Source organism: Solanum dulcamara, chromosome 3 (assembly GCF_947179165.1).
Source record: "Solanum dulcamara chromosome 3, daSolDulc1.2, whole genome shotgun sequence".
In the NCBI taxonomy this organism is placed as follows: domain Eukaryota; kingdom Viridiplantae; phylum Streptophyta; class Magnoliopsida; order Solanales; family Solanaceae; genus Solanum; species Solanum dulcamara.
Window position 1 is genome coordinate 76,467,565 of NC_077239.1, and position 23,988 is coordinate 76,491,552.

A 23,988-nucleotide genomic window follows, 5' to 3' on the forward strand; every position below is an offset into this window, starting at 1 on the left:
TGCACTCAACATTATATATGTTGAGTTCCACCTAGTTTCGACATCTAAACTCAAAAGACCATGACTATCTATTTTAACCTTTTCAATAAACAACTTAAATGAAGCAAATCTGGCAGGAGAGGATTTAACATACTTCACAACATTCCTGACCCGAGAAATGGACTCATTATGATCACTTAACCCTTCCTTTACAATTAAATTCAAAATGTGAGCATTACATCTTACATGTAGAAAGTCATTGTTCAAGATGATACCTTTCCAGTCATCAATCCTCACCTTCAAGTTTCTAATTGAAGCATCATTGTCAGTAGCATTATCTAGGGTCATGGTGAATGAAGTGTCAACCTCCCAATCTATCAAACAAGCCTCGATCGCCTTTGCAATTGTCTCACCCTTATGATATGGAATGAAAAAAGTTAAGAATTTTCTTTTGCAAGTTCCAATTATCATCAATCCAATGGGCAGTTATAACCATATATGTTAGGTTTTGAAGTGATGTCCATGTATCGCTAGTGAGATATATATGTTGGTTCTTAATAAGCTTTTTAGCTTTTCTTTTTTCTTGTGATAGATTCTCAAACAATGTCTAGCAACAGTTATACGAGAGGGCAAAATAAAATTAGGCAAAATAAGTGACATCAATCTCTTAAAATCTTTCCCTTCGACGACTCTAAATGATTGTTCATCAATTATAACAAATTCAGCAATAGCCTTTCGCACTTCATTGATATTAAATATGACTTTTTTCATCTTACCAGTACTACTATTACCTCATTGTCCCCCTCCTTCAATAGAGTAAGACTTGATTCTCCCTTGCTTCCTGTCAATGAATCTAAAAGAGGACTTTTTACAAGTATTATTCAAATGATTCCATAATGTAGTTGTCCCATTTGTCCTACTATCAGAAGCAATTTTTTAGCACAATAATTGCACGAGGCCTTTCGCTTACCATCTTTATCAATACATTTGAAAAATTATTTTCAAATTTAAGATGTTTCCCTTCCCGTTTCAATGCCAAGATCAGTTTCAGCCAGTGTTGTTCTTTTGTGCTTTTTTGGAGGAGAGGAAATACTTGAATCAGCAACTCGCCTTTTGTTACCTTTTGGTCGAGAAATTATCTCTGCTTCTGAAGGATCTTTCACCTCTGCTTTTGAAGCTTTTGATTTCATCTGCGAGAAAGACGACAGATGGAATCACAGGTGAAGAAAAATTAAAAGAAAATGATGATAGAAAAAACTAGAAATTTCGTTCCCTATTTTTTTCCCATCCCCCCACCTTCCATTTATTTTGTTGTTAATTATTCTTATTTGGTTCCTCCATTTAGTTCTTTTCTTTAACAAATTGAAAGAAAATAGAAAATTAAAACTCTTTGCAAATCCTAGTGTTTCATCGTCCCAAAATGGACTGTTTCACTGTATCAAGCTTCGAAAATGGCATAATTTCTTTTCATATACCAGAAAATTAATTTCTAAATCACCCATTGAAAAAGGAAAGAAGATTAAGAAGAAACTAACAATACATAGAACAATATACTCGAAAAGATAACAAAAGGTGCTTAAGAAATGAAATTACATGATCATTGCTAGGAGATACTGCTTTCATGGACACCTCTTGACTCTTGAGTTCGGGTTTTTGAAGAATACAAATGTGAAATGTGACAATTGTAAATGTGTAATTGTGAGTGGCTCTGCATATGAAGTCCACATTTTGTTTACCTTTACTTTGGGTTCAACCGTGCATGATGGGCTCATTTCATTAGAAGTTCATCAAAATATTTTGACCCAATCTAGTATAGTTCAAAAGCATGGCCCAAGTTCAAGAGTATAAAAATTTAATATAAATTGTAATTTTTTCATAAAAAAATTAAAATACACACACATATATATATACAAATTTAATGTTTAAACTATGTATATATAAAGTCAGTTTGGTTCGATTTTTTTTTGGTTTTTTTAGACCTTAAATCAAACCAAACCAAATATAATCGATTTTTAAATTTAAAAATCAAACCAAACCAAATCAAATAAATGTCGTTTTTTTTTCCGATTTGGTTTGGTTATCGGTTTGATTCAATTTTTTGGTTTTTCCTGTTCATCCCTAATCGTTATCCTTTCTACCACACACCTTGCATCACATATCAACTAATGCTCATGTGTAAATTGTGGACACGCTAGAATTATTCGATTATTTATTTAATGACAACGTTGGAGAACATGTCATAAGAATACCTATTCCAGCGTACCGTCGGAGCCTTTGCCGAACAGCTTCTTACAATCCTACCTTGTCCGAGTTTACTAGCTGTTATTCAAAATTTCTAGTCCACAACATTCCAAAATTTCACTAGTCAAATCCTCAATTTTATTTTTATCATTTGACCAGACTTGAATCTTTGACCACCTCTTTTGATTCCTCCTTGCGTTAACAGAGAACCACAAAAGTCCCAAAGCTACATCCCACCACAATCATATATGTCATAAATCACAATCGCCATGGTTCGAGAACCATCGCTAAAGCTTCTTCATCTCTTAACTAATTCATGTTAGATTTTGTCAACACTTGTAGATAAATTTTTATTAGCTTTGACTTTATTTTCTCATGCAACCAACTTCAAAACTCATTCTCTAATCAAACTTCTTAAATCTTGTCTTCACATTCTTAACAGTACTAATAAATGGACAATATCAATGAAAAAATACCCAGTAAATTAGTTCTCGAGAAAGAGAGGTGGATCACAACAAATACACTTAAATATCAAGTCTTTCCTTAGCTAGAATATTTTTAGATTGTACTTATTTTCAATATTACCAAATATACAAATACACCAAAGTAACTCCACCAGAATAGGAAACTCCACTGGAATCAGACTCCACTTGCTACTCCATCAGAACGAAATTTCTGCTAGAAAATAATAATTCTAATTTAAAATTTTCTGATGTGTAAGATTAGACAAAGGCTCTGATACCACTTGTTAGGAAAAAGATACCAACTATTTTTTCACCCCTTCCGGACGGCTTTCAAGCAGAAAATAACAAAAAAAATTAAAGAGAATAACAACACAAAGACTTAACGTGAAAAACTCCCAATTGAAGAAAAATCACGAATCACACAGAAAAAATTTCACTATATGAAAGTTGTTACAATCATATAATACACAATATTTTTTTTTCACACACCCAAATACCTAAATACTACACCAAGAGATCTCCAAGAGAAAATTCTCTGAATCTCACATGTATTTTTCTAGATATTTGTTGTTATGTGTTCATGGTGGAGATGCCTATTTATAGGTAATATAGAGCCATGGTTGATGCTTATTAATACATTTATGCCACCATATTTGATAAAATGTGTGAAAACCATTAGCATTCTTTCTTGACTTTCATTAATCAAATGTCCACAATTTTGATATTTTTCTTCTTTATTCAAACAAATACAACAGATATTAATTTCGAATTCCCACATTTTTTTATAGGATAAATTTCTAATTTTAAATCGTGAGTCCTCCAACATTTGGGATAAGAATGAGATTAAATAAAATTTTCTTTTGAATTACACTTTGTTTGGATGGTTGTTACCCATTGTTTTGTTAGTTTAAATATAATATTTATTAATTTGATCGTTACTTAAAATTTTATTGTATCGTATGATTAAATTCATAGTTAGATAATGACGAAAAGTCTCTGTTGACACTCAATTTTGACCAACTCATAACTATTTTTCAGATTATTATCTCAATAAATAAGCATTTTCAAAATTATTTCTTTATTAAATAAATAAATTCCGGAGTTAGGGGTGTGCGGCGGCGGTTGTGTCTTCTCTTCTCTTTGGAGAAGATGAAGAGTAGAGAGAGAGAGAGAGTCAAAATGATGAGGAAAAAAGAGAAAATCAAAAAATCTTTTAGGATTTTGGGTGTAGGTAATTAGACATGGGAGTTTTAATCCTAGCCGTTCATTAATTTTGATAAGCGGTTGGGATTAAATCTTGGTTTTTGATAAAGATAAGATGGATGGATATGATTAAAAGATGGATTTAAAATTATACCACTACTTATGTATATACTATGTATGTATATATATATGACGTACGTATGTATATAATACATACTAAAATAGATGCATAATTAATATAGTTAACTAAAATATATAATAAACTTAATTAATTAATGACTTTTTATATGCACATGTATACAAGAAGTATTGTCTAGGAGAAGGACAATATTTCAATGCTCTCTACCAGGATTAGCTATGTATCGACTAACCAATCCCACTGCTTATGCAATGTCAGGTCTTGTACATAACCTGTGGTGGACTTACTTTTATCAAGATCACTTGCATAATCTGAACCAGCAAGAGTAAATACATAACCTGTGGTGGACTTACTTTTATCAAGATCACTTGCATAATCTGAATCAACATAACCTTTAATAGTAAAGTCTGATCCTCAATAACACATTGCAATATCTGAGGTACCCTTGATATATCTCAGGATCCTCTTAACATCATTTCAATACTCTCTACCAGGATTAGATATGTATCGACTAACCACTCCCACTGCTTATGCAATGTCAGGTCTTGTACATATCATGGAGAACATTAAACCTTCCACAGCTGATGCATACGGTACTCGAGACATCTCCATCCTCTCTGTTTCATTGCTAGAACTCACACTTGAGGATAACTTGAAATTAATAGGAAGTGGGGTAGAAATACACTTACAGTCTTGCATCTTGAAGCGTTGCAAGATTTTCTTCAAGTAGTTCTCTTGAGAAAGCCAAATCTTCCTATTATTTCTGTCTCGGTGAATTTGCATTTCTAGAATCTTGTTTGCTAGTCCCAAGTCCTTCATTTCAAACTCCCTAGACAAATGTGCCTTTAAATTTGTGAGACAATCTTTGTTGGGGCCTGCTACAAACATGTCATCAACATACAACAGCAAAATAATAAAATCGTCATCACCAAATCTCTTATAATAAACACAAGGATCTGAACTATGTCTGTTGTATCCAAGGCTTATAATGAAGGAATCAAATCTCCTATACCAACACCTCGATGCCTGTTTGAGACCGTATAGAGATTTGTTCAACCTGCAAATTAAGTTCTCTTTTCTCTGTTCTTCAAAATCTTCTGGTTGGAGCATGTAAATTTCTTCTTCAAGCTCTCAATGAAGAAATGTAGTTTTGACATCTAACTGCTCCAAGTACAAGTCAAATGTAGCACACATTGTCAGGACCACTCGAATTGTTGTGAGTCAAACCACCGGAGAAAATATCCCATTGAAGTCTATGATTTTTTTTTTAAAGAAAAGGTCCCCTTCTTCAATATCATGATTGGGTCGACCAGGTATGACCTCTTGATTTGAAGTTTTCTAGATTCCTACTCTACTATAACTGATTTAATAGAATATATATTCAGAGATAATGGCTATTCAGTTAGCTGCTGAACTCTATGTGCATAAAGGCTTCACAAATGTGCAGGAGTAACTAGAGAACTTCAAATTGCAACAAAAAAGTTAATGAGTGGAGCGAGGGGTTTTAGAGGAAAAAATGGGGGGAGGGGGAGCTTCTGACCTCCGAGCTAGAACTATCTGGGGGGGAGAAGCAACAACTTTTCAAACGCGTAACATACCCTTTTTGACTTTCTTGCACCTCTTCCTATAATAAACCAACCAGAAAAAATTACTCTCACGTTTTAAAAAAATAGCCTAATTTGACTTAGACATGAAATTTAAGAAAATAAAGAAGACTTTTCACTCTTATGGTCCTAAATTAAAGTTATGTCAAATGTACGAAAATGTTCTTTAATCTTCTGGCCAGCCATATAAAAAGCTGAAATTAAAGTATTACCAAACCAGAAAATGAGTCATTCTTTTTTAAAGAGACTAAAAAGAAAAGTGAAACGAAGTGAGTATACTAGTAATTAATTCTCAGAGTTACTCAGATGATAAGCACCTCCGCCTCCGGGCTCCAACTGTACGTTTTGAGTCCAAATATTTATATGGACTTGATGCCCATAAAATTTGATATATCGACTTTCTTCACCAAACTAGATATGCTAGTCATATGACTTGCCTAGTACAAAGTTCAACTGATTATTTTCTCCTTTAAATTATAATTTCATATGATAGATTGAAGGGGTCAAAAATAAATTAAATTACTAATAAACAAACTGCTTAAACTAATTACCTGTAAGAATATAAAGTATGAGTTGAGCGTCAAAGTGATGAGGAAGCATGAAAGAGAGGGGTTCAAATTCAAGTACTCCAACTCTGTAATTTTTGATTTCTCGTAGAAGTTGAGTGAATTTATTGAGAACTCGAAATTCACCATGTTTTGATCTGAATCGAGATTTGAACTTATGTGACTTAAATAAGTAAGGATTATTGATCTCTTCTTCATCACATTCACATTGACAAACAACAAACAGAGAGATCAGGATCAACAACACCAAGAAGACAAATAAAAGTTTTGGTTTAGTGAAAGTTGTCATAGTCATAATTAAACTTCTCAATTTGTGATATGGAAAGCTTAATTTCGGGAGATTTGAGAGAGAAGTTTGATTTTGCGTGGGAATTTTTAATATATGGAGGAATTAAGATAAGTTTCAAAACATTGCATGCAAGTTGACAGGTGTACATCGAAAGTATGATAAGGATATAGCTGCATGCAGGTGCATGTCAGCTGGAGTAAGGTGTTTGGCTCAGTCTTACCGGTTGAAAAAATAAACTTGTTCATATCTTATAAGTTTAGAGACTTCATTCAATCTTTCAGAGAAATTCTTGTTAGTTTATTCAGTCTTTATTTATTGATTTTTTTGAGGTAGTGATGGATTTGTCTCGATATCCATCTTATGAATTTATAGTCTTCATAGACGGAGAGAGTTGAGTCAGTTAAATCTCTCACAGTTTGTCTTTAAACAGTATTTTATTGATATATTTAGAAAATTATTTAGAGATGCATGAGTTTATTTTAATGTATTTTAAATGCTCACTTTTATGATTCTTATTCTGTTGAGTTGAGTCTTCCGCTGAGTAGTTAGGCAGTCCAAGAATTTGCCTGGGAACCATCAATAATTTCTAAGTGTCCGTCAGCCTAGGGTGTGTACTCAGGGCATGACAATTTTTTTACCATTTCAAGATAGCCTCAACAAAATGGTGTGGTGCAGAGGAAAAATTGAACTATTCTCAATATGGAAAAAAGTATGCCAAAGGAATTTTTGGATGAAGCAATTGCTTGTGCGGTGTATTTATCAAATCGACATCACACCAAAAGTGTTTGTGGCAAAACACCGCAAGAGACTTGGAGTGATTTCAAACCAAAAGTTGCTTACTTGCTAGTGTTTAGAAGCATTTATAATGCACATGTGCCGGATCAGAAGAGATCTAAACTTGATGAAAAAGTGAGACATATGTTTTTGTTGGTTATGCTCAAAGACCAAAAGGTTATAAGTTATATAACCTAAGAAATGACAAGGTTATCATAAACAGAGATGTTGAAATTGATGAAAATAGTGCTTGGGAATGAAAATCTAAAGAGCAAAATTACTTTTTTAGTCCATTCCTTGATGATGAACATAATGAAGAAGTTATGGAGCTGCCTACTACACCACTTACAATAACTCCAACACAAGTTCAAGAAGTTGGGGAATCAAGTTCAAGTGTGTACCTCGAAAGTCTAGAAGTATTTGAGACTTGTATGAAGAAACGAAAGAAGTAACAGAAAATTTAAGTGATTTAACTCACTTTTATTTATTGATGGACAGCGAGTCTGTAAGTCATGAAGATGCTGCTGGTAATTCAAAAGGGAGAGATGCGATGGATGAAGAAATGAGGGCAATCAAGAAAAATGACACTTGGGAATTGAGAAAACTTTCAAAAGAAAAAAACACTATTTGAGTCAAATGGGCTTACAAGCTAAAGAAAATCCAAAAGGAGAAGTAGAGAGATACAAAGCAAGATTAGTAGAAAAGGGGTACAAGCAAAAGGCCAGTATTGATTATGATGAGGTGTTTGCACCAACTGCTCGTTTGGAGACAATACGCTTAATTATTTCTTTGGCAGCTTAGATGGAATATCCATCAAATAGATGTGAAGTCGGCTTTCTTGAATAGAATTTTGGAGGAAGAAGTATACATTGATCAACCTTTGAGCTATAAAGTTGAAGGAGATAAAGATAAAGTGTTGAAATTGAAAAAGGCTCTTTATGGCTTGAAACAAGCTCCACGGATTTGGAATTGTAGAATTAACAAATATTTGCAAGCAAATGATTTTTAAAGTGTCCACATGAGCATGCACTTTATGTAAAAATTAATAAAGATGGTGACACATTACTTATTTGTTTTTATGTGGATGATTTGACCTTGACAGAAAATAATTCAAAGATGTTTGAAATATTCAAGAAATCAATGACAAGAGAATCTGGGTGTCACGCCCCGGGAGGGTACCATAGACGTAACCGGCACTCAGAAACTATTTCTGGCTCCCAAGCGAACCACATAGCCTGATCACACCTCCGTTCATTCAGCGGAAAGTTTAAAAATAAAGAATAATTTAGCGGGCAACTCAAATCACCCATCCAACTCAAAGAATAAAGGTCATGGGCCGACAAATCAAATAAAATATTTGTCATTTAAAAATAGTTTGACAAGAATAATTTAAGGAAAGAAATACTCAATCAACGCATCACTATTTAGTCTATGAAGCCTCTATCACTACTATCTAATTGGTGCCAATGACATGTTCATGACTACCTCAAATAAAAATAAAAAGAGCTAACTCGATGTAAGAATACACAAACGGTGTCCTCTGAATGTAGGGGAGGACTCACCAATACGCTGAGTGCAAATAGATCCCCAATGATGCTCCTATTGACGATCTCATAAATCTGTCTCTGCATCATGAAACGATGTAGGCCAAATGGCGTCAGTACGTGGAATGTACTGGTATGTAATATGGAAGAATGAAACATACCTCAAGGAAGAGTAACGCTGGTTCAAATATCTCAACTCAGGAAGATAAGAGAAACTCAAATAAGGCGTCATAAGTCTAAAGTAAGAACACTTTTTAGACAGAGACCAATCATATACCATACAATCCAATCCAAAGATGTATAATACAGTTTACTCAAATCATTTATAATTCGATCCCTTTCAATCATGTACAATCCGATTATATACACTCAACTCAACAATCAACTCCAAGAACTCAACTCAGTAAATATGCAAATTAAATTATACAACGTTTTACAATTCAACTCAAAGGACTCAACTCAATAAATATGTAACAACTCACTCAAGTGTCCTAAGTCTAACAAGAAATAGTTTAGACAGGACCAACTCATAACCCACTCAACTCAACTGACTCGGAGCACTATCAAGACCTAAATGAGAGTTTCTCTTATCCGACAACCATCACTTATGAGCCAGTGATAGTACAACAATCAGACGTCGTTGCCACATCCGTCCATACCTTGCCAGGGCATGAACGCCTCCCTAATCATGGATACCATCGATTAGTCAAGTCCTATCATTTCAGGAAAATAAAAATGGGAAACATCTGACTTTAACGGTTCGATCCCACGGGAAGCATCCGACTTTAACGGTTTGATCCCTACCTACGTTGGCGGCGTAGTTTTCTGGGGTTCGAGTATGGACTGTACTCTCACCCGCCTCGATGCTCGATACTCGTCCCATGACTCCATGCTCATAAAACTCCTCCAATCATCTCAAACAATCCCTCACGGCTAGTTTCATGTGGAACATTGCCACCTCATCAACTCTGTTCTCATTTCAACTCAATTAACTCATAATGACAAGTCTCATTGGACCCTTTTCAAATCGGCTCATCTCAAATCATCAAACTCTTCTCTTTAAAAATTTATACAATCTCAACTCAATGAATGAAGAAAATATTATGTACATTAAAATGTAATTTCAACTCCTTAACTCAAACTCAAAATAGATACTTTAATGTAAAAATACTCAACTCATTTAAAGGCTCGTCATACTCAACTCATACTTAAACTCCTTTCTAAATAAAAGATGAAACTAATAGTTCTTTAGACTCAAAGTAGTGTATAAATAGTTTATGCAAAAAGGTTCATAAATAATTTATTTAAAGCTCCTCCTCAAAAGATTATTTATTTTCAAAATATTCCTAAGACTCCAATCAACTCAAATTATGCACATCATATACCACAAAATCACATTAGACTCCAATCCACTTCATCACACAACATCCTCATCAACATAACCTCTTCATTCACATCATCGTCAAATATCATCATTCACATCGTCATCAAACACCATCATCACATCATCATCATATATCATCATTCACATCATCATCAAACATTGTCATCACATCATTGTCAAACATTCACTCCAAAATCCTTATTTTAGTCTTATGTTCATTTTATAGAAGCAAAGGGACATTCTTAACTAACCAATTCATTCTTTTCATTCCAATCAATACATATATACACACAACTATCCATCTCAACCTCAAGACATTTATGACAAGAAATCTCATCTTGGGTTCATGTGAATGAAACATGAATCCATACTCTCAACAAGACTCAACTCAAGAATATCGTCAACATCTATAAATCTATATACAAAGGTACATTTGAAATCAATAATATAAAAGATAACTATTTAGTAACTCAAGTCATTAAATACATCAATCAACTAATAGTACTTAAAAACATTCTATAGTTTAGGAAAACTTTTAAGAAAATCTTCTTAGAGGGTTCAACTCTTTCACAACTCCTATCCAACACATCTATGGGCATATGGAAGAACTCAATCCATATTTTAGGTTAGCCTTACATACCTTGTTTGAAGACTTTGAAGAAAACCTTGTGTTGGGTCTCCAAGGGAGAACTAAAATCTTGAAGCTCTTGGACCATTCTTGTTGGAAATGGAGAAGATGAAGGAGAGAGAAAGAGAAGCTCCTAGGGCTTTTTAGAGAAAGAGTGAGGCTGTAAATATGTGTTCCCAAAAGACCAAGGGTAACTTATATATAATTTGGGCAAGTTCCCAAATTGCCCCTCCTCAAAAGTTCTGAAAAATAGGCAAACACGCACCTGGCGCGATAATGGCGCGTCGCGCCCTTGCAGCGCCAGGCTGATTACGCCTAAAACCTGCACACCTCGTAGTGGCGCGCCGCGCCAAGGACCAAACTACTGAGGCACATTCTTGGCGCGATAGTGGCGCATCGCGCCCTTACAGCGCCAAGGCCAAAATTTCTGGGTTCTGGAAAATTGACCTGAAAAACCCTGCACAACTTTTAGCGGCGCGTCGCGCCAGGGGCCAAACTACTGAGGCATGTTCCTGGCGCGATAGTGGCGCGTCGCGCCACTGCGGCGCCAAGCCCAGTTTTTTTAGCAATTGCAACCCAGGCCTGAAAATCTCTACTGTGCTAGTTCATCTTAGGATCGTCATATCTTTTGACTATGAACTCCAAAAGTTACATTCTTGGTGGTGTTGGAAAGAAGACTCGACGACCATTAATTTAATAGGTCGTGGGCTACCCAGATCGTCATATATCAAAAGATAGGGTCGTTAGAAGTCAACCCCTCATGCAAACTCCTCCTCAAACTTAGCCACGACGACCCTTTTGGCTTGATTTGGTCCTAGGTGTCCTTCATGACCCCACATCACCTCTAACGCTCTTTAATTTCTCAGGTACTCGTCTTAACTCAAGCACATACCTCGAAATAAATACGGTTGACCCTACCCATGTACAAGAAAGGTCCGAATCTTAGGGAATTTTTTTTAGGGGTGTTACATTATCTCCCCCTTGGGATCATTCGTCCTCGAATGATGAGTAAACCAATAGTGGACTCTAGGCACGAATAAAAATCAAAACTCAATCGAATCAACCAATCGAGCAATTTAGACAATTTGCTATTCAAACTCAAGAATAGACAAATCATTTCAACTCAGGGTTAGGGACATCGCCTTCATCATTCTCATTATTTGGCACGAATAGAACATCGAAACTCTATCAACCGAATCATTCAAATATCTACATATCCAACCGTCGAACTCTAATTCATGAGCAATATTCCCGATCCTCTTCACCATTTCATGAGGTCAATATATCGGTGCCCAAACTTCCCCTCCTTTCCAAGCCTTATAGCACTCTTCACGTACCCCCAATCTTTCCCCCCAAATGCTATCATTAGCCTACTACCATCACTCTCACAGTGACAACCATACACTCAAGCTTATCACTCTAACTACCCCATTCACATCTAAGAGTTGTCATGCTTACTCTAACACTTATACCTTCATCATCGTATGAACTCTTTCCTGGAGACACAATAACATACTCTTACCTATCTATTGCTCATCACAAGGTCTCATCTCACTCCTCCTCCACACATTTATCCTCAACTAGATAAGTACTACACAACTATCACAATCGGGAATCACTCACTCTCCCTCATCTACTCTCACTCAACTCCGTCTACTATCACCTTGGTCAACTCATCACTATCGAAAGCTCAAGACTTACTTTGGCTCATTACCCTATCATCTCCCCCTTAGCTTAAAGGCATAAACTAAAGAATACTAACTAGTCACTCAAAGCAACTCATAATTTAGAACCTCATATAACTCTATACTATTTCATATACCTATCTTAAGCCTCTTCTCACCAAATGACTTAGCCTCAACTCACTGTTTACATTTGAGGGTCACATACACCTCTATTCATAGCACACACTTCTCTCAAGTTAATATCTTAATCTCTCACATACGTCGTGTCAAGCCTACCCAATCAAATCTTAAAACTAGCACTATCACAATCATTCATTACACCTCATTACTCACCTCATAAATACTTCACCCTAATTGTAGGACTCAATCAACCACTATTCTCACTATTTGAGTTCTACTCCCTTAACTCTCTCTTTCTAACTTTACAATCATCCTATCAATCATAGCTCTCCATGCCTCAGATCATATTTCATCGAAAGGTGATACTTATTACTTAGATACGCAACTTTCCCCTCGAAGGTAACATTCGAATCAAGATGTAGAGATAGGATTTTAGGATACATCTCGCTCTGACTCAATGCACGATCAATACGAATGAGAGTATATCCCTCCCAGATCAATAGAGTTAAGCACAGTAATCGGCTTCTCTTAAGCCTTGTGCCGTCTCTTCCCTTCCTCAAGACTTTATCTTAACTCATCAATAAGAATCTCATATCTAGCGTTTCAACTACCTTGAGTATGAGGGGTAGTCAAATGGATTTGAGCAACGCACGAATTAGAAGGGAACATTCATAGAGTTAAACTCTATTGCACGAATCTAGAATATGAAAGAAGGGAAACAATTCTTAATGTCCTATAACCTCCTGATTATAAGTGTGGTGCACAACACACCCATAAGCAAAACTCTACTAGACACGACTTCATAGACTCCCTAGGACACTTGAACTCTATGCTCTGATACTAGGTTTGTCACGCCCCGGGAGGGTACCCTAGATGTAACCGGCACTCAGAAACCATTTCTGGCTCCCAAGCGAACCACATAGCCTGATCACACCTCCGTTCATTCATTCATTCAACAGAAAGTTTAAAAATAAAGAATAATTTAGCGGGCAACTCAAATCACCCATCCAACTCAAAGAATAAAGGTCATGGGCCGACAGATCAAATAAAATATTTGTCATTTAAAAATAGTTTGACAAGAATAATTTAAGGAAAGAAATACTCAATCAACGCATCACTATTTAGTCTATGAAGCCTCTATCACTACTATCTAATTGGTGCCAATGACATGTTCATGACTACCTCAAATAAAAATAAAAAGAGCTAACTCGATGTAAGAATACACAAACGGTGTCCTCTGAATGTAGGAGAGAACTCACCAATACGCTGAGTGCAAATAGATCCCCAATGATGCTCCTATTGACGATCTCATAAACCTGTCTCTGCATCATGAAACGATGTAGGCCAAATGGCGTCAGTACGTGGAATGTACTGGTATGTAATATGGAAGAATGAAACATACCTCAAGGAAGAGTAACGCTGGTTCAAATATCTCAACTCAGGAAGATAAGAGAAACTCAAATAAGGCGTCATAAGTCTAAAGTAAGAACACTTTTTAGACAGAGACCAATCATATACCATACAATCCAATCCAAAGATGTATAATACAGTTTACTCAAATCATTTATAATTCGATCCCTTTCAATCATGTACAATCCGATTATATACACTCAACTCAACAATCAACTCCAAGAACTCAACTCAGTAAATATGCAAATTAAATTATACAACGTTTTACAATTCAACTCAAAGGACTCAACTCAATAAATATGTAACAACTCACTCAAGTGTCCTAAGTCTAACAAGAAATAGTTTAGACAGGACCAACTCATAACCCACTCAACTCAACTGACTCGGAGCACTATCAAGACCTAAATGAGAGTTTCTCTTATCCGACAACCATCACTTATGAGCCAGTGATAGTACAACAATCAGACGTCGTTGCCACATCCGTCCATACCTTGCCAGGGCATGAACGCCTCCCTAATCATGGATACCATCGATTAGTCAAGTCCTATCATTTCAGGAAAATAAAAATGGGAAACATCTGACTTTAACGGTTCGATCCCACGGGAAGCATCCGACTTTAACGGTTTGATCCCTACCTACGTTGGCGGCGTAGTTTTCTGGGGTTCGAGTATGGACTGTACTCTCACCCGCCTCGATGCTCGATACTCGTCCCATGACTCCATGCTCATAAAACTCCTCCAATCATCTCAAACAATCCCTCACGGCTAGTTTCATGTGGAACATTGCCACCTCATCAACTCTGTTCTCATTTCAACTCAATTAACTCATAATGACAAGTCTCATTGGACTCTTTTCAAATCGGCTCATCTCAAATCATCAAACTCTTCTCTTTAAAAATTTATACAATCTCAACTCAATGAATGAAGAAAATATTATGTACATTAAAATGTAATTTCAACTCCTTAACTCAAACTCAAAATAGATACTTTAATGTAAAAATACTCAACTCATTTAAAGGCTCGTCATACTCAACTCATACTTAAACTCCTTTCTAAATAAAAGATGAAACTAATAGTTCTTTAGACTCAAAGTAGTGTATAAATAGTTTATGCAAAAAGGTTCATAAATAATTTATTTAAAGCTCCTCCTCAAAAGATTATTTATTTTCAAAATATTCCTAAGACTCCAATCAACTCAAATTATGCACATCATATACCACAAAATCACATTAGACTCCAATCCACTTCATCACACAACATCCTCATCAACATAACCTCTTCATTCACATCATCGTCAAATATCATCATTCACATCGTCATCAAACACCATCATCACATCATCATCATATATCATCATTCACATCATCATCAAACATTGTCATCACATCATTGTCAAACATTCACTCCAAAATCCTTATTTTAGTCTTATGTTCATTTTATAGAAGCAAAGGGACATTCTTAACTAACCAATTCATTCTTTTCATTCCAATCAATACATATATACACACAACTATCCATCTCAACCTCAAGACATTTATGACAAGAAATCTCATCTTGGGTTCATGTGAATGAAACATGAATCCATACTCTCAACAAGACTCAACTCAAGAATATCGTCAACATCTATAAATCTATATACAAAGGTACATTTGAAATCAATAATATAAAAGATAACTATTTAGTAACTCAAGTCATTAAATACATCAATCAACTAATAGTACTTAAAAACATTCTATAGTTTAGGAAAACTTTTAAGAAAATCTTCTTAGAGGGTTCAACTCTTTCACAACTCCTATCCAACACATCTATGGGCATATGGAAGAACTCAATCCATATTTTAGGTTAGCCTTACATACCTTGTTTGAAGACTTTGAAGAAAACCTTGTGTTGGGTCTCCAAGGGAGAACTAAAATCTTGAAGCTCTTGGACCATTCTTGTTGGAAATGGAGAAGATGAAGGAGAGAGAAAGAGAGAAGCTCCTAGGGCTTTTTAGAGAAAGAGTGAGGCTGTAAATATGTGTTCCCAAAAGACCAAGGGTAACTTATATATAATTTGGGCAAGTTCCCAAATTGCCCCTCCTCAAAAGTTCTGAAAAATAGGCAAACACGCACCTGGCGCGATAATGGCGCGTCGCGCCCTTGCAGCGCCAGGCTGATTACGCCTAAAACCTGCACACCTCGTAGTGGCGCGCCGCGCCAAGGACCAAACTACTGAGGCACATTCTTGGCGCGATAGTGGCGCATCGCGCCCTTACAGCGCCAAGGCCAAAATTTCTGGGTTCTGGAAAATTGACCTGAAAAACCCTGCACAACTTTTAGCGGCGCGTCGCGCCAGGGGCCAAACTACTGAGGCATGTTCCTGGCGCGATAGTGGCGCGTCGCGCCACTGCGGCGCCAAGCCCAGTTTTTTTAGCAATTGCAACCCAGGCCTGAAAATCTCTACTGTGCTAGTTCATCTTAGGATCGTCATATCTTTTGACTATGAACTCCAAAAGTTACATTCTTGGTGGTGTTGGAAAGAAGACTCGACGACCATTAATTTAATAGGTCGTGGGCTACCCAGATCGTCATATATCAAAAGATAGGGTCGTTAGAAGTCAACCCCTCATGCAAACTCCTCCTCAAACTTAGCCACGACGACCCTTTTGGCTTGATTTGGTCCTAGGGGTCCTTCATGACCCCACATCACCTCTAACGCTCTTTAATTTCTCAGGTACTCGTCTTAACTCAAGCACATACCTCGAAATAAATACGGTTGACCCTACCCATGTACAAGAAAGGTCCGAATCTTAGGGAAAAATTTTGAGGGGTGTTACACTGGGATGAGGACATTGGCATTAAAGTGAAGCAAAAGAATAATGACATTTTTATTTCTCAAGGAGAATACACAAAGAAGATTCTTAAGAAATTTGAGATGGAGAATTGCAAGACTATTTTTAGCATCCTCTGTGGATTGTGGAGTTAAACTGTCCAAGCGTGAAGATGAAAAAAATATCAATCCCATATATTTCAAGAGTCTTACTCTAAGCTTAAGGTATTTAACTTATATGAGACCCGATATTCTTTTTGATGTTGGACTTGTCAGTCGCTTTATGGAAACTCCAAATTCTCATTTAAAAGCAGTCAAAAAAATACTCTGGTATATCAAAGAGTATGTAGTAACTTCTTCTTGTGTTTGTCATGCAATTTGGCTAATTAAGGAGCTTATTGAAAGAACTTCACTAACCACAAGAAGATGCAACTAAGATTTATATTGATAACAAATTGGCCATTGTGTCGGCCAAGAACCCGATATTTCATAAAAGGAGACATATTGATACTAAGTATCATTTCATTAGAGATTGCATATCGAAGAAGTAGGTAGAGCTTGAATTTGTGAAATCTCAAGACCAAGTTGCAGACATTTTCACCAAGCAGTTGAAGATTGATATTTTTCAGAAGTTGCGTATGGCTCTTGGAGTAGTGCATCAAATTTAAGGGGGATGTTGAAAAAATAAAGTTGTTCACATTATTTAATTTGTTCACATTATCTTTAATTTAGTTCATGAACTAGTAAATTAATGTATTAGGAGATATATGAATTGGTGAAAAATTCTAGATTAAGTCTAGTGAGTTTTTATTCATGTACTTGGAGGATGTAAAGTGTGAAATTATTAATAGTGATACATGTATGCTAGGCTATAAACATGGATGAATTCACTATAAATAGTCATATAATTTATCCATTTAAATTAAGCCAAGTTGAATAGAAAATCATTTTTCCTTCATTTCTCTTCTAGTGAATTTCGAGTATTATTTATGTTGTCTTGCCCTCTCAAATTTCCAACATTAGCTTGGATGAAAAACCAAATGAGCCATCTTTTTATATAATATTGAAAATACTTCCCTTATTTATTAAAAAAATCACGTGTTAATTACAATAACAAATAAATTTGTAAAACAAAGTTAAAGGCAAATAATTTAAGCTAAAGTCGATCAAATTCATTTCATTTTTGGCTATATCATTGAAACAATAATAAATGAAAGAAAACGGATTATATTAAAAATAAAAATAAGAATTGAAGTTGGATCATAAATTAATAAGTACTCGAACAAGAAATAAGAAGATTATGGATCTTTTCTATAAGCTTAGAGCTTGATGATAAAATTTTGTCTTGCAAGTGAGATGAAATGTCTTTTCATTTTTCATGCAAAGGCTTACTTCAAATACTCTGTGTATATATGTGTGTTGATAATTTATTGTCTTTCGATATATGTATAATCTTTACTAACAGTTCTTAGGAAATGATATTATATAACCTCCTCTTTGATAAATTTAACAACGACCAGTAAGCAATTAGGACAAGATTTAACCTGTTAACAACTTAACATAACTGGCTCTGGAAATATGGAGTGTGTACATAAGTACCGATGCTTTTGCCGATTGCTATCCTCTTCGTTCAGTTCTTTGCACCACATGATGACTCAGATATGGAATTTGGCTTTGGGGAATGTATGTATTGAGCTAAATAATTTTGATATAATTAGCATGATAGTTATAATTGCGCTATAAGAGAACGTTATTAGATGCAAACAAAAAAAAATTATAATCTAAAAAAATTCAAATATAAGGAAGTATCAATCTAATTGTAAGGGAGACCCTGAAAACATGTGTCATGTGTAAGAGAACCAGCATACATATAAAGGAAAGTCGCAAGCTAAGTCATGTGAAGGAAATATGGTTGGGACGAAAAAATAGGTTGCTTTACCATTTAAGATTATGGACTCTAATCACATAGAGCGCAAAAAAAAGAGTTGGGCACAATAAGAGATTATGGATTTTTTATTATGGACTAATCACAGAGCGCAAAGCCCATTCCGAGTGACTGAGGACTTCGTCGCTGCGTTCCGATCGATAAAATCCTCGGAGTGACTGAGGAGGACTTCATCGCTGTGTTCCGAAATCCTCGGAGTGACTGAGGAGGACTTCATCGCTGCGTTCCGATCGATAAAATCCTCCGAGTGACTGAGGACTCGTGAGCTCGCGCCGCTTTCCCTCATTCCACTTGTCCAGATCAAGTATCTAATTGAAAGACACTCACTCTTATTTAGAATGGGTTGGCTGGGTTGGCACGATAAGAGATTATGGATTGGATTCGAATCACCTAAAGAATCATATAGAGCGCAAAAAAGAGTTTGGCACGATAATATGGATTCGAATCACCTAAAAAGCAAAAAAATTATCACGATAAGAGTTGTTGTCAGTAAATAAGCATCAGAAAGAGTTTTATTTATGATGCAAAAGTAACATTGCAGACGACAAGATAGATACTACAAGAGGGGCCAAAACCCCTCAACTCTTAGACCTCATTTACTTTGAGTAGGGAGTTACATTAATAGTAGATACTCTCTTTAGGTAGGAGGAGCCTTTTCTTATTTACTCACAAAGCTCTCACTTAGCACATATGCATCATTATATTCCCCTAGTGCATCGTGCATTATTTAGAAAACAAAGTCCAAAATTGAAGATAAATATAGTCCCTCTCCCCTTCTTCCTTCTTCACCCCTCTCCCTCTGCTGCTGGCGATGCTCCGGCCCTGCCACAAAGTAGGACTGCTCTTGCTTCTGAAAAATCTCTTCTACCTCTCTTCCGGGCATGTTGAAGGACAATTCTTTCGCTTCCGTGTCTACATTCCGCCATATGTTTTGCTTACCTATAATTTCAAATCAACGGAGAAAATTCACATTATCCGGTCATCTACAAAAAAAATACTTACAAATCACCCGAAAAGTAAAAATAAAATTAAGAATTGTCCAGCAACGCAAGGGATTAGTAGTAGCATGAACACATCATCTTACCCGTCGCCCGTTAAATTAAATTTTCTTACAATATTGGTGTTAATTATATAGTACAAGCTAATAAAAAACACAGAGAAACAGAGAAACCTTCATTTGAGATGGTTGGAATATGTCAAAAATTAAATAATTTTGAACTCTGTCCCAATTTTTTACCTGATATAGTTCGAATTTCGAAGATCGAACAACAAAATATTTTCACCACAATTTATTCGTATGCCCTTTAATTTAATTGTATGTCAGAATGTAGGTCAAGTTTGACTCATGCCATCCGAACTATGTCAAGGATATCGGGATGGAGGGAGTAATCAAGAACAGAGGAAACTAAAGAGTGAGTATACCTGCAAGGAAGTTCTTTTTGCTGTTCTGAGCATTGATTCCAAAACCAACTATCCTGAGATTTGAGCCTCCGGTTTCTACGAAGGTAATTGGATGGCCTGCAGGGATTATCAAAACATCACCAACGTTTAGATTACCGCGGACTTTCTGGTAATGGACATCTCCTCCTCCTTGTTCTTGTTCTCTTCCTTGTTCTTGTTCTCTTCCTTCTCCACGATACCCTTGGCCTTGGCCTTGTCCTTGTCTTCCAAGATGAGGACATGCCATTTCAAACCGACCTTTTCCTTCTACTACCATAACCAACTTTGTAGACCTTGTGTTGTAATATGGCAGTACCATGCCACCCTACAATAATATTTCAGAGAGTTTCAACTTACTTAAGAGGTTAAATTTTGCAAAAAGGCTTAAGATTCCAAAACCTTAAGAGGCTTACTTGGTTGATGTTCATGAAACCAATAGAAGCATCCAAGTCCCTCAACTGCTCAAATCTTTCTGGAGATGCTTCAATTAACTGTCCAAATCTGCTTTCGAACAACGCGCGTTCCTTCAGCAGATTGAAAGGTCCTTGTGTTTTACCTTTAGTTTGCCTAGTGGAGCGTTCAGCGTGTTCACTTATAGCTCTAATCTGCTCTTCACTGGCTTTGATTACTATCCCCTGCTTTTGTTGTCCAAATAGCCTCTCTAACCTCTCCCTTGGGGTCTAATCATTTCATAACAACGACGAACAGTCAGCATTGTAACTAATATAAAAAAGACCAAACATAAATTTGACATGAAATTTAATTAAAAAATGATTTTTAAAACTTCTGATCTAAAATAAGTAATAGCTTAGAAATCATTTCATTTCAGAGTAAATATGAGCATTTTAAAATTAAATTTTTAATAAATATAGAAATATGTCTAATTCTTTTTGAGATAAACTAAAAATTGATTTGATTCATATAAATGAGAGAGAAAGTAGTTCTTTTTGATACTGATCCCCCCCAAAAAATGATTCATATAAATTGAATAGAGGAAGTAATAATTAAAGAGGCTCACATTGAAAGCAGTCTCCAGGACATCAAGGCTGAATGCTCTGTAGAAGGATTCCGGATTCTCACCTCCGGCACTAAAGTATTCCTGAAGTCAGAGATAAAAGCATTTTAGTGTCTGAAAACTTCTTATAGTACGAAGAAGAATACCAACAACAATAATATATTCAGTGTAATTTCACAGTATCTAAGAAGGATTAGAGTGTACATAGACTTTTTCGAACAACAGATTAAGTATTTTGTACAAATCTCATTTGACCAATTTTGAAGGTGTAAAATAGAAACAGAACACCTACTGCTAGTTGTAATATTGTGATACCAAAGTCTTATTTAAGAGAATTTTGATGGATTATTATGATTACCTGCAATTGGCCAGGGGCATTGACGGACTTGGCCAGCACATAAACAAAGAACCTTTCATTGTTATCTCTGTTGATCAAGTAGATTGTCGAACTAGCAGGCACCTTGATTACATCCCCCTTCTCCAAGTTGAAGGAGTTCTTGTCATCTTGTTCCGCTATACTAATTGTTCCTTTCCCTGTACAATGTTAAAATTATTGCAATTACTACCATATTTCACTTGGTTTTAATTAGCCATTTTAATTACTATTCCTTCCATCCATTTTTTTTTACACCGCACCCTTGAGCAGAAATAATAATATTAATATAGTGGACAAAAAAAAGTGAACATAATATTTAAAAACGGAGATGATTAGATAGATTACCTCTAACGACAACAAATATGGCTTCACCGTCACAGTGATGAGGCAGAAAGAAAGAATGAGGCTCCAATTCAAGGACTGCAAGACGGTATTTTTCAATTCCTCTTAGAAGTTGGGATCTTTGAGTGAATTTCTCGAGTATGCGGAAATCACCATGACTGGCTCTGAATGGAGACTTGAACCTCTGAGACTCGAATAAGTAGGGATTATTCGATTCTTCTTGTTCTTGTTCTCTCTGTGGGTTAGTTTCTTCTTCTTGTCCTTTCTCTGTTCGGTACTCTTGTTGACAACGTTGTTTACACTCCATCAATTGTTGCCCCTGTTTTTCATCCTGGCATCTCCGTTGGCACTCTAGATATTCCCTGTATATCTTCTCAGGCCCACGTTTGCCTGTTGGAAAATTAAAAACAAAATAGAGTTAAAGAAACGCAACAAAGCCTATGGTGCACAATTCTATGATGTGCCACATATAGTAATTAGTGGACATCATTCGTTTGAAAGCTAATACAATGTATGCAATGATCACATGTATATAAGTTCATGTTACATATAAAAAAAAATTAAAAAAATTATTTGATGTATATAGAGCAAAAATTATTTTCGAAGAATTTAAATCTATTAATTCACTTGCAAAATGATACAAAATGAATGAGAAGAAATAACCTTTTCCAGATATAATAGGTATAACGATCAACCAAAGAAAATACCCTCTTTTTTTTCTAGTCTTTTTCAGCTATAATCAGTATAAAGATAAACCAAAGAAAATACCCTATTTCTTTTCTCTCTGTATGTATGAAAATAAAAATCTCACTTTTTTAAAAACAACTGAAGTCAGTCAAATAAATTAAAATAATAATGTACAATTTTGCAAGACAAAAAAAAATGTCAAAATCATTTTATATACTGTAAATACTGAATCTCCCGTCTTGTTCATGTATCTAATTTTTTTAATTGTAAAACGTATAGACAGATAAATTAATTAATATGAAAAAGAATTATAAAAAATTAAAAGTAAGACAAGATAAATTAAAACGAAAAAAAAAAGTATTAACTAACACACACTACCTTGGTTATCTTCTCCAGTCTCCCTTCCATGTTGATGTTCTTGCTCTTTCTTATACTCTTGTTCACAACGTTGTTTGCACAACTGCTTTTGTTGTCCCTGTTGTTGTCTCTCACAACGCTGTTTGCACTCTCTCAATTTCTCCTGAGGATCATGGTGCTGAGTCAGTATATCCTCAATCACTTCCTCCTCTGACTTCTCTTTCTGTTGACGCTCGTAACGCAAAACACAGCTCCTCTGACATTGGAGCTGTTGTTCAGGGCGTTCGCCCTGAGCTTCACATTGACTCAAGCAACTCTCAAGCTCACGCCTCGGGTCTTTATCATCGCATTGAGATGCGAGGAACAAAGAGAAGATCAAGAAGAAGAGAAACAAAAGCTTAGGTTTAGTGAAAATTGCCATAGTAGAAATTGATGAGAAAGTATAGAAGATGGGAATGAAGAAAAAGTTGATTTGGTGAGTGGGGATTTATAGTGGAGGAAAATTGTGCATGCATGCATGCAAATTGACAAGTGTTGGAAGGGAAGAGTAAACGTGGAAATCGAAAAAAAAAAAAAAAAAAGAGTAAACGTGGAGAGGTAGATGGAGTGAAGTGGAAGTGTGAGAGGATAAGGCTTAGGTATATTAGCTGGCTTGTTGAGGTGGAGTTAATAAGGCTTAGCTAAATTAGCTGGCTTGTTGAGGTGGAGTTAAAAACTTTAGTATATGAATTTTAAATTATAATTTATTTTATGAAATTTTAAATAAATAATTCATTAAAAAATATTCATTATAATTTTTATGTAAAAGTGTTTCCAATCAAATAATTCTTTTAGATTTTTTGAAAATTATATTGACTTGTAATATTTTATAAATATGTAAATTTTATGTTAAAATATTTGTAAAATTTATATACAAATTTATGATTAATAATAATAGTAACAATAAAATACTCAGTGAAATATTAAAGTGAGGTCTAGAGAGGGTAGAC

The 23,988-nt window shown here is 35.4% G+C and overlaps 1 protein-coding gene across 1 annotated transcript; it reads right to left on the minus strand.

The window, feature by feature from the left end:
• Positions 1-19,263: 19,263 nt before the first annotated feature.
• On the minus strand, positions 19,264-23,420 carry LOC129881825 (vicilin Jug r 2.0101-like). Its single transcript, XM_055955933.1, has 7 exons — positions 23,021-23,420; positions 21,959-22,345; positions 21,596-21,771; positions 21,241-21,321; positions 20,636-20,902; positions 20,205-20,547; positions 19,264-19,721 (listed from the first exon to the last, which is right to left on the minus strand). Exons 1-7 carry the CDS (start codon positions 23,418-23,420, stop codon positions 19,510-19,512), a joined length of 1,866 nt encoding a protein of 621 aa, XP_055811908.1. The 3' UTR covers positions 19,264-19,509.
• Between the last annotated feature and the right edge of the window lie 568 nt (positions 23,421-23,988).